Source organism: Neolamprologus multifasciatus, chromosome 17 (assembly GCF_963576455.1).
Source record: "Neolamprologus multifasciatus chromosome 17, fNeoMul1.2, whole genome shotgun sequence".
Classification (NCBI taxonomy): Eukaryota; Metazoa; Chordata; class Actinopteri; order Cichliformes; family Cichlidae; genus Neolamprologus; species Neolamprologus multifasciatus.
The window spans coordinates 11,831,870-11,842,196 of NC_140455.1; the positions used below are offsets into that span (position 1 = coordinate 11,831,870).

At 38.5% G+C, this 10,327-nt stretch overlaps 1 protein-coding gene across 5 annotated transcripts; it reads right to left on the bottom strand.

Moving 5' to 3' along the window:
- Positions 1-4: 4 nt before the first annotated feature.
- Positions 5-10,315, bottom strand: pycr3 (pyrroline-5-carboxylate reductase 3). 5 transcript variants are annotated; one of them, XM_085138079.1, is made up of 8 exons: positions 10,195-10,302; positions 8,334-8,431; positions 6,764-6,857; positions 6,619-6,683; positions 4,494-4,673; positions 3,308-3,520; positions 2,305-2,397; positions 5-2,201 (listed from the first exon to the last, which is right to left on the bottom strand). In XM_085138079.1, the coding sequence occupies exons 2-8, from the start codon at positions 8,367-8,369 to the stop codon at positions 1,998-2,000; spliced, it is 885 nt and encodes a 294-aa protein (XP_084994205.1). In that variant the 5' UTR covers positions 8,370-8,431; positions 10,195-10,302; the 3' UTR covers positions 5-1,997. The 5 variants fall into 5 exon arrangements, with proteins under 5 accessions (XP_084994205.1, XP_084994206.1, XP_084994202.1 ...); XM_085138080.1 differs by lacking the exon at positions 8,334-8,431 and having other exon boundaries at positions 10,195-10,315; XM_085138076.1 differs by lacking the exons at positions 8,334-8,431; positions 10,195-10,302 and adding an exon at positions 9,361-10,169.
- Positions 10,316-10,327: the final 12 nt, after the last annotated feature.

Sequence of the window (10,327 nt, forward strand, 5' to 3'; positions counted from 1 at the left end):
TTACTATTGTGGGTTTTTTTGGTCTTGTCGGTGTGAGGCCGGGGCAGCGCATAAAACGTGTTTCTCCGGTCGTGAATGACAGCGGGAAGGAGGAAGCAGAGGAAGCAAGGAACAGCGGTGATTGTGTGATCTTAGCGGGTGGGGGAGGGAAGGTATGAATCATTAATGTTGCCTCATGCTCTGTGTTGAATGTCATGTCGTTTTGATATATTAAAATTGGAATAAATGTGACACTGGAGTATTTGCATCTCACCAAATTAGGTCACAACTCAGTTTAAAGCTACACCTCATAATTTCCAACCTCTGTCTTAGTATGACAGGCTTTACTGTTTATGATACCTTCACTCAGTTATTATTGTAAGTCTCTAAATCATTTACACCTGCTGTTATAGACAAATCAGTGGCAAAAAAAAAACAAAAACAATGTTTCATTCTCTTCGATCTAGATTTCAAAACCTCTGAACTTTTTATTTCTATTGTTCAGCCAGTTCAAGTGAACAGTCTTGAATTTTGACTCATATGACGCACTGGCACATGAACTATGTAATGTTATTCGGGGCCAGAAAAGGTACTAAATGGACTTGTCTGGAAATTTATTTTTCAAGATTACAATTAGTTTTATGGTGCCTTTTATTATCAGTGAACTCATGACTTTGTCCATCCATACACACACACACACACCCATTCATTCATTTTTTAATGTGTACACAGGTCTGGGCTGCAGTCTATAAAGAGACCAGACCTTTCCTCCCTAAACGCAAACTCAAGCTTTTTCAGAGGAATTCCCAACTGAGGCCCATCTCTCCTGGAGCAGGAAGAGGTGGGCCTCAGGTCCAAGTTCGGGCCTTGCTAATGGAGAAGGGGCTCCATGTGGCCTAAGACGCAGCAGCTTGTCCACCCTCTTCTACACCCACAGCACATGCTTTGTGGATCAGGCCACAGTCAAAGGGTAATACATTATCAGTCAGATTCTTGGCTGACCACTGACTTCAGATCTAACAATATTCAGTGTATAATTTCCCAAAACAAATTAAAACAGGAATTTATCGAATTTATCTTAAATGATTTATCCATATGGCTGCCTATTAATGTTTCTTATTAGGCTAACTGACTCATCGCTGCAGTGGCTTGTTATCTTTTGTTTTGAAGGTCAGAAATTAAGTCTGAGCTGTCAGCTACTAGCTGATTTCAAGACTCCAAAACTAACAGAAAAATAAGGAACAGAACCTGTTAACATGACACTTTATGAAAATTGATACTTATTTTTAAATTAGAACCATTTTTTTTTTCAATACACCATGTTATACACAACCATACAGTAGCTATACTTGGGACACTATCATTGTATTGGAGCCACACAAATGTGATTACTCTTATCCTAAAATTTAGACGTATGCTTTATCCAAACAAATATTAAATACAATAATAATAATTTAAAAGATTAAAATGATCCACTGACTCTACATTACAATCCAATCAAGAGCAGTAAGGCAGTACAGCAATGAAGATGTTCATAACAGGGGCTTCTGTAGTGATGATGAACAATATGGTCTGCATAACAGCTTTGTTCTACTCGCTTAGCCTCTCCTTCAGCCTTCGAGTCTCACGTGACTTTTAGTAAATGTGACAAGTTGGATTTATTCAGCATTTTGTTATTAGAATATATCAACAAATACTGGTACAATCAAATTTGGGTTGTACCTTACTTGCATCCAAATCAAAAAAGACAGGGTTATTTGAGTGCATGTAAAACAGAAATCATGGTCTAATATTAAACTGTCAGAATCAATTTTAAGATTAAGCCAATGTTGACTTTTAGCTTACAGAGACTGAAAGAAGATGAGAAAATGTGATTTAAAAAGGGACAACTTGTTTGTGTTTGAGTGTGATGAGAAGAGGTGAAAAAAAAAAAAAAAAAAAAAGAGTTCCATGTTTCCACGTTGGGTATTTATCAAGTTAAAAGTCTAATGAGTAGTTCTTAAAGGCAAATTTGTCCATCACTTTCTGCTCCCTGCTGTTGACTTTTGGCCAAGTTCCCTGGCTCTCTTGGTGGCGGACTCCACAGCACTCATGGTTGACGCCCTCACACCGCCTTGTTCCAGTGTGTGAAGCCCATATATGGTTGTTCCACCTGGCGTGCAGACTTCCGAGCGAAGTTGAGCTGGATGCTTCCCAGAATCACGTAACAACCTCCCAGCACCCTGCAGCAAATAGCAGCTTTCAAATATTGTATTTGGACACTCAGGAGTCAGAGCTCTGAAGTGAACTGTTGTAAAACAGAAGTGAGCAAAGTGTTAAACTGACCAGAACAGTCTGAGAGGCAATGCTGTGGGCTAGAGCGCTTGGCATGCCCATTTTAACAGCTCCTTCTGCCAGAGCTTCAGCAAAAAGATACACCTGCAGAGAAGAATCTCACTGATCAGAAGAAAACATGAACTCTGTGTTAGATTAGAAAAACCAAAATTAATTAAAATTTGTGCAAGTTTTTTTTCTTTTAAGTCATTAAAGACTCTGGAAAAAGAACAGTTAAAAGAAATCATAAAAAGCCCAAAATTGACATGACATTCATGACCATGTTGAGCTCATGTAAACCTCTGAGCTCATCTGTGTTCACAGGAAGCTCAACTTCCAGGCAGGTACTACCAGTGACAGTGAAGAATACCACTGATTGACACATGACCTGGTTGTAAATAGATTAAAAGGATACCTAGGCAACTGGAGCCTGGAATACATAAGCAACCGTCATCTTCAAAGCAATGTGTATGGTCTGAGACATTCATGTTACAATTGTAAACAAGAAGTTACAAAAGCCGCTTTTCCATTAGTACCTATTTTCACCACGGTTTTCAATTAGGTCCTAGTACCTGGTACCAGGATTCCAAGCGATCCTAGCAGCCACCAAGATGTCACCAGACTGCATGCCAGTGATTGGCCGGTTAGGAGTGTCATTTGATGTGATATGAGAGCATCTCGTTCATGAAAATCAAAACCGCCATTTTTGAAACCCAGCAACGGGTTAAATGGCTACCAAAAGCAATGCCATGTTCCCCAAGTCTGACGAAAAGCCACAGAGCGAGCAGCAGGTATATTCTTGCCTGAACTTCCACCTTTTTTGTAGTGTTCGCGCTGCATACTAATTCCGTCATGTCATGCTTGGACACATTGCTATAACAACAACCACACACTGGGTTGTACTCTGCTGCAATGGAAAACCAGTCGATCCGAGTAGGTACTAATGAAAAAGCGGCAAAAGACTTCAGATAAAACAAATAAACCAACCAAAAGAAATAAAATCTAGGACACTCACAAAGGCTACTCCGCTCCCACTCAGCCCAGTATGGATGTCAATCCAGGCTTCAGGTCCCTCCTCCACCAAACCACAGCAATGCAACAAGGAGCGAAGTAGTGCGCCATCCTCCTGTTTTGCGTGTGATCCTCGAGCAAACAGGAGAGCACCTTCCTGAACTAAACACGGTAGATTTGGCATCAGCCGGATGGCAACAGAGTTCTCAGGAAGGAGCTTGAAGTTAAAAGAGAGGACAAATATAGATAGATCAGTATTGAAAGTTACAGCTCACCCTAAAATGAAATCTGTGCATGCACACAAGTACAATTAAATAAAAATAATAAAAACAAAAAAAATTAGTAACCTGTAAATATTATTGCAAAGATTTACTGAATTCATATTATTTTACCCAAATTTGAGTCAGCATGCTGAACTTCTGAGAAGTCAGCAATTAATAAAATGTAAAATTTTTCCACTAAAATAGTGGTCAGGAATGCAAGTAAACAATTATAATTTGGCATATTAATAAAGAAAAATGTGCTCTCTTCATGCTTTTTCATAAAACATAAGAACAAGAATCATATTTTAGCATTAAAAATATCCCCTTTATTAATGAGTTTGTTCACACTGGTGGATTAACCATTAGAGAACCAAATGATGTTGTAATTACATACACTGCTAATTTAGGGCAGCTCAGCTGTGGCATAAAGATGTAACTGGGTGATGATCTGATACATGTAAGCGCTGTATATATATAATTGGTGTGTGTAGTATTAGTTTCAGGTAGGAACTATTTTCTTTCCATATAACTATACCTTTATTTGTGCCTCTGCCCATGAAGACAGGCGACTCCCCTCTACTCTGATGTTAGCTAGCTGCACTCTTCTATTGGTAGATGGAGGTGGTATACAAAAAATACTTGAAAAACTTGAACATGAAACTGCTCAGAGAGATCTTTGGTATTTGAAATAATGGTTTGTGATTTCCATATAGAGACACTGCTACAGAGTTATTAAAAATATACAAATTTGGGAAGCTTTGAGCAACTTATACACAAGAGAAGAGAGACATCTCTGCAGCCATCTCAAAAACTCCTTCACACCATGACAGTACAGACATAAACACACTACAGGCCAAAATAAGAACATAAATCTGATTCAGTGGTAATCTGTCCCTTAAAAGACACCAGAAACTATGTGGCACTCACCTCCTCTAACGTTGCTAGTGTTACTCCTGCTGCAACAGATACAATCATGTGTCTGTCAGTGACGTGTTGTGTGACCTCCTTGAGAACTAGCGGAACCAGGTGAGGTTTGACTGCGACAAAGACCACATCGGACCCACAAACCACCTCTATGTTGGAGTGAGTTACAGCAATGCCCAGCTCCTAAAAGCAAGCCGGTGTAATATTACTTAGCCGAAGCACTAGCTCTGACACAAGAGCAAATCATGCTGATGGCACACAATTCCTTTATATTGTTAATTTTTGCAGAAGCATTTACATTTCTAGGACTTGGAAGATGTCCTCCAGTATTACAATTATTTGCTTATGACATGATTACAATTCATGTTGCTTTCTAAAACTCTGCCATGATAATAGACTCAGTGTTTTTTCAGTGATATTAGCAAGCCAGTGTTTAATGCCATGCAAAGTACTGTTTAAGAGTTTAGAGGAGAGGAGTAAACTTTAAATGGTCAGTTAATCATTTACTGGGTCAATAAAAAAAAAAAAAAAAAAAATCTATTTGATATAATCCAATAATCTATTGAGCAACTTTGTTTCTCTCAACCAACAGTACAAAGTTGCAAAAAGAAAGTTTTAGAAAATTATTTTTCATCCTTGGGTGAGAAAAGTGTAAAACATTGATCAGTCACCATAAAAATATGCTTTTGGGAAAAAGAAAACAGAAAAACAAAACAAAACAAAAAAACCCCCAAAACACTAAAGTGATGACGAGTGATTAAACCCAACAACACAGTTTGCTGACTCATTTTTGGGGAAAAACTCAGCAGACTGAAGCGTAATGATCACAGCTGTCAGAGACAGAAAGGTTGGGCCCCAAATCTAAAGTGGTATACATTTCATTACTTTTTTCAAGCAGTATAAGAATATATAAATGCAAAAACCACCTCTCCAAAGAGCAAATTCATATAACATTCAAATCATTAAATGTTAGTGTAAAAACACACAAAGTTAACTTATGTGACAAAAATAAGAAGGGGTTAAGAGAAAATGCAGTATTGTTTATTGCGGTGCCCTGTAGTGACCAGATGCAATAAAGTTTTTATTTCTATTGGTCACAGTGTTGCTAACATATGACTTTACTTTCTGTTTGTCAGCTTTCCACACTTATGATTAGCTGTGACTTGATTTTCAGTAGAAAATACATCGAGTTCAGATTCTGAATTTCAGACATTGTACCTTTCAAAACATGGTGGCATCATTTAATGACTGAATTTCAATCTGTGACCACATTTTAACATGAACTGCTTAGAAAACATGAGCTATGAGCCTGACATTGCCTTAAAGTCATGTCAGGCTCATAGTCACATCATCTCCAACATCCCAATTGTGGCAGACATTTTTTTTTAATGAGGACAAATGATTGATCATTGATCAGTTTTATATACGTTTGATTGAAACAGATTGCTACAATAACGGGAAGTAAATGTTAGCAGTACAGGAACCTAACTGACAGCCTGACACCTGCATTATTATACAAAGTATTAGCATTAGAAAGATGGGGAGTACAGATTTTATATTCTGACCAGGTCATAGATCAATGATGTAATCGCTATTTCCATCCCTAAACATAGACGAATGAATGATCGTAAAAGTGCTCATGTTAATTACAAAAAACCCACATCATCTAACTGGGATTTTAGCATTTTTAAAACAAACTTTTGCAATTTCATTTACTCCAGTATGTGCTCTGATCATGACTTTATGAATGAAGAAATGAACGTGGATGTCAGTCAGTTGTTTTAGGTGCAGCTAGAGGGAAGAGAAAGAAACTCAGAGCAGGTTAAGTTCACAGAGTTTACCAATTGACTGACTCAAAGTTTAAGTTAACCGTCTTTCTGGAACAGAAAAGCCAGAATTTTCCTCATCTCAGAGTTAAAAAATTCAGTTGTTAGTAAACCTGATTCCCAGAATAGGGACCATGTCTACGAAAAGGGAAAAATGTTACAAATAACTACGCTGCTTAAAAATAACTGGCTGCTTCACTACAGTTTTAGGCTGAACTGTAAACTGATCTTCACCATAACTGCTTACTTCAATGTAAAATGATTCACACTGAGAACTTAAATGATAGAACAATAAACAATACCTGAAAGCGTCCCAGATTCCTTGAGGATGGCGCACTAACTTTGACGTTTGCAGGAAGGACATTTCCTACAAAGAGAACATTTATTAAATACTAATGTGTCCTTCATTCAAGTCCTCCTCACTTCCTCAGTTCTCTCTACACTCACCAGATAAGATGCCTTTGGCGATGCCAAACGCCATGTTCCCTGCACCGATAAAGCCAATCTTAAGCTGAGAGTCCATCTCAGGGTCCATTTTGATCTGAAACCAAAGCAGGCAGCAGGTTACAGCAGGAACATTGAGATAACATGATGCCAGTTATTAAAAATCACCATGATAACACATTTTCCACTGCAACAAGGGTTTCACACATTGTTGTTTGAAGATAATAAACTGTGTACATTTTACAGACCAAAAATAAATAAATAAACTCAGGGAATGAATCCAGACAAGAATCAACACTAAAAACGTCACCACTCCAAAGACAATCAATTTGTGTTCAGATCTTTGTGTCCATGCATGAGAAACCCGATTACTGAGAAATCAGGTTAAAGCAAAAAAACAAACTCACACATATATATGATAAATCCTAGTTGACAGGTGGTCAGTAATCAGATTCCCCTCCCTCCTCCAGTAAATGCTGCCACAGCCTAGTTTCCCTGTCATACGTCATTATGAAATGGCATCCTTCACCCAGTTCTGGGTTTGCAGGACAAAAAAAGGCTTAAGTACAGAAACCAGTCGGTCTGCACATCCGATTTCTCTCATGTTTAGACTGCAGCCTGTATCACTGTATGTGGTCAATGACCAACTGAATATTGTTGGTTTGACTGAACCTAGAAACACGTGACTCACACTCAACTGCCAGTCTACCAATTAAACAAGGACAGTCAATAGAAGCGCACATGAAAATATGAATAAACCCCACTAAAGATGCAGTGGAAAAAGTAACAGTGGTATTTGGACACATGTTGCAGAGACAATAATTTAAGTGTTTGTTGGGGTACACCTGGATTAATATAGAATTAAAATTGTTGAGTTTTTGTTGATCGATATTATAGTGATTTGTTAGATGGAGGTTTTGTGGTGTCATTAGTGTTGTACATGTTTCTACACAACATCATACCTACTAATTCAGGAATCTGAATTACCCTTGTAATGGAAACACTTTAATAGGAAGCAGTGTATTTTTGTATATGCAAAAATAGGAATTTGACTATTGATACTGAAAGCTTTTCCTATGTTTTGTTTAGAAAATGATTCGAGACCGTTACTTACCTGACAGAATATTAGAAACACCTTATTTCAGCAACAGAGAGTCACTTTGACATTACAGTCTTAATGAATATAGAACTGATTGCCAGACATGTATACTGTATTTAAATTTTAAAAAGTGAGCTACACCTAATATCAGTGTATACTGTAATCCAGATGTATTAAAAAACAAGCAGACAATGTCAGCATGTAGCATGATCTACTGACTATTATGGCATATTTGGGCCATTTTAAGTTTAATTATGTAGCCAGAGAAAGGGTGTGTTTTCTTGCAAATTTAGTTGTAGTCTGAATTTTTAATAACAAACATACCAGTTCAATATTGGAGTGCATCTGTTTTTGTTTTTTGTAAATCTTTTTCTTCCCATTTTAAATTTGACACTTTAATATTTGAATCTACAGTAATGTGCAAACATCTTGAGTCACCCATCAATACTTTATCTTTTGCTTCCAAAGACCCACCCTGCATGTGTGATGCTTTGGGCTCTTCGGTTTCATTAGAAATCATCTCTGTGGAAGACTGTTTGCCATTGTTAAGGAAGGGAAACCAGGATAAAAGGCTGAGGTATGCAAAGAACTAGGTTGAAAATCAGAGGCTCAGGTCTTATGAACTGATGAATCTAAATGTGAAATTTTTGGTTCAAATGATGTCCAGAGGAGGTCAAGAAAGAGGTACAAGAGTTGGTGTCTACAGCTATCTGTAAAACATGGAGGTTCTGTCATGGTTTAGGGCTGCATTTCAGCCAGTGGCGTTTTTGATCTTGCCAAAACTGCCATAATACCATCAGATTTTGATCCACCATGCAATACTATCCAGGAACCTGACTGGCAACGGCATCATTTTTCAACAGGTCAAAAGCCCAGACACATGGCCAATGCAGTAAAAGCATAACTGGATAATGGAACAAAACAAAACAAAAAAGACAATGGGGCGTGATCAGTCATGGACTGATCTCCCCAGGACTTCAACATTACTGAAGCAGTGTGGGATCATGTTAACGGAGGCGAAAAGCAGCAAACATTTCCTTCAAGAAGCCTGGAGATCGATTCTTGAAGACAAAGGAGTTAGGAGAACGCAGACTTTTAAGCTTGTTAGAGTTGTACAAACTGTTTTTGCCTTATATTCTGTATTTTCATGCATGCTTTGATTTCTCAATAATTCATCACACCCATTTCACATTTTCCTAGCAAAATAACTGAATGAGAAGTGACTCAAGACTTTTGCACATTACTGTATCCCGGTTCTCTCCTTCTAAATTTAGGGCTTTATACTGCCAGAATATTTGAACGTCTTCCCTTTTGAAAGTTTCATAAGTTTATATCTTTAAATTAGAATATCCGACACATTTACTTTCCGAAATTTTGAATTTCCAAGGAATTAATCTCCGTCTTCCCAGGCGCCATATTTCAGTTATTTTAATACCTACAATGGCCCTCCTACGCCATCGTAAATTACATACGACACCGCCTCCACGGTTATCACCCCTACAATTAAATCCAGGTTCTGGGTGGTATTGTCCGTGCAGGGCTGCGGCCAGTGTAGTACTGATGCTTCGCCATCTGACTCTTCTGTCACCTCGTCGTTTCTGTCAGAGTTAACCCCGGGTCCCACCAGAGGGTGTCTGGACTCCATAATAGCGACCATCGTCTTTTCATAGCGCCACCAGCCCTGTATTTTAGTCGGGGTCGGGGAGTCGGGCTCTCGCTTGCACTTGTAGTATGCGCTTTTGAGAAGTTTCCAGCGAAACTTTAATTGGTCCACGGATCTGTGATAACCAGCCGCTGTCATTCTCCTGTGTGCCACTTTGAACAGTTTGTTATTCCTCACTTTCCTTCCGTCTAAGCACTTCTTCATGTCCAGCTCCTTGAGAATTTCCAGAAACAACTCAGTTTCCTTCACGTCCCAGTTCTGCTTCTTGATGCCAGAATCGTCCATTGTTTTAGCAATGCAGTCTCATGAAAACCCACACGAACTAACGTTCACACGGCTAGGTTGCTAATAGGTGCTAGCATGCCTGCTTTAGCAGGAGCTGTTGTGATGTTGCTAGTTTAAAATCTTTTAGCAGTATTTAGCACGGAATCTTCAAAACCGAATCAATAAAGTATTACAATTCTGCGTTTTAAACTCTCTAAACATGAAAAAAAAAAAGCCCCGCTCATGCATCTGACTAGGAATAGCTTGAAAATAATCCAGGAGAGATTAGATTAGAAACACAATGCACGTGTTTCTTTTTGACTGGACAACCATAAAGTAACACGGAGTGACACAAACACGATAGCGTGAACAAAACCGGGTAACGCTGGCGGTAGGACATTTATTCACCTGATTTGTGTTTCAGATTTGCTGATATCCGGCGTTTTGGCAATCGCAAACAGAAGTTAAATTTAAACCGTGGATGCACCCAGAGCATCCACAGAGCCAACCAGCTGACTCTACCTCCACTGTTGGTTCGTTT

Coding starts and splice junctions, on each gene's coding strand:
- pycr3 (XM_085138076.1), bottom strand. CDS start 9,807: ATGGACGATTCTGGCATCAAGAAGCAGAACTGGGACGTGAAGGAAACT. Junction 3,521..4,493: donor CACTAGCAACGTTAGAGGAG/GTGAGTGCCACA, acceptor TTTAACTTCAAG/CTCCTTCCTGAGAACTCTGT. Junction 2,202..2,304: donor TTGCCTCTCAGACTGTTCTG/GTCAGTTTAACA, acceptor TATTTGCTGCAG/GGTGCTGGGAGGTTGTTACG.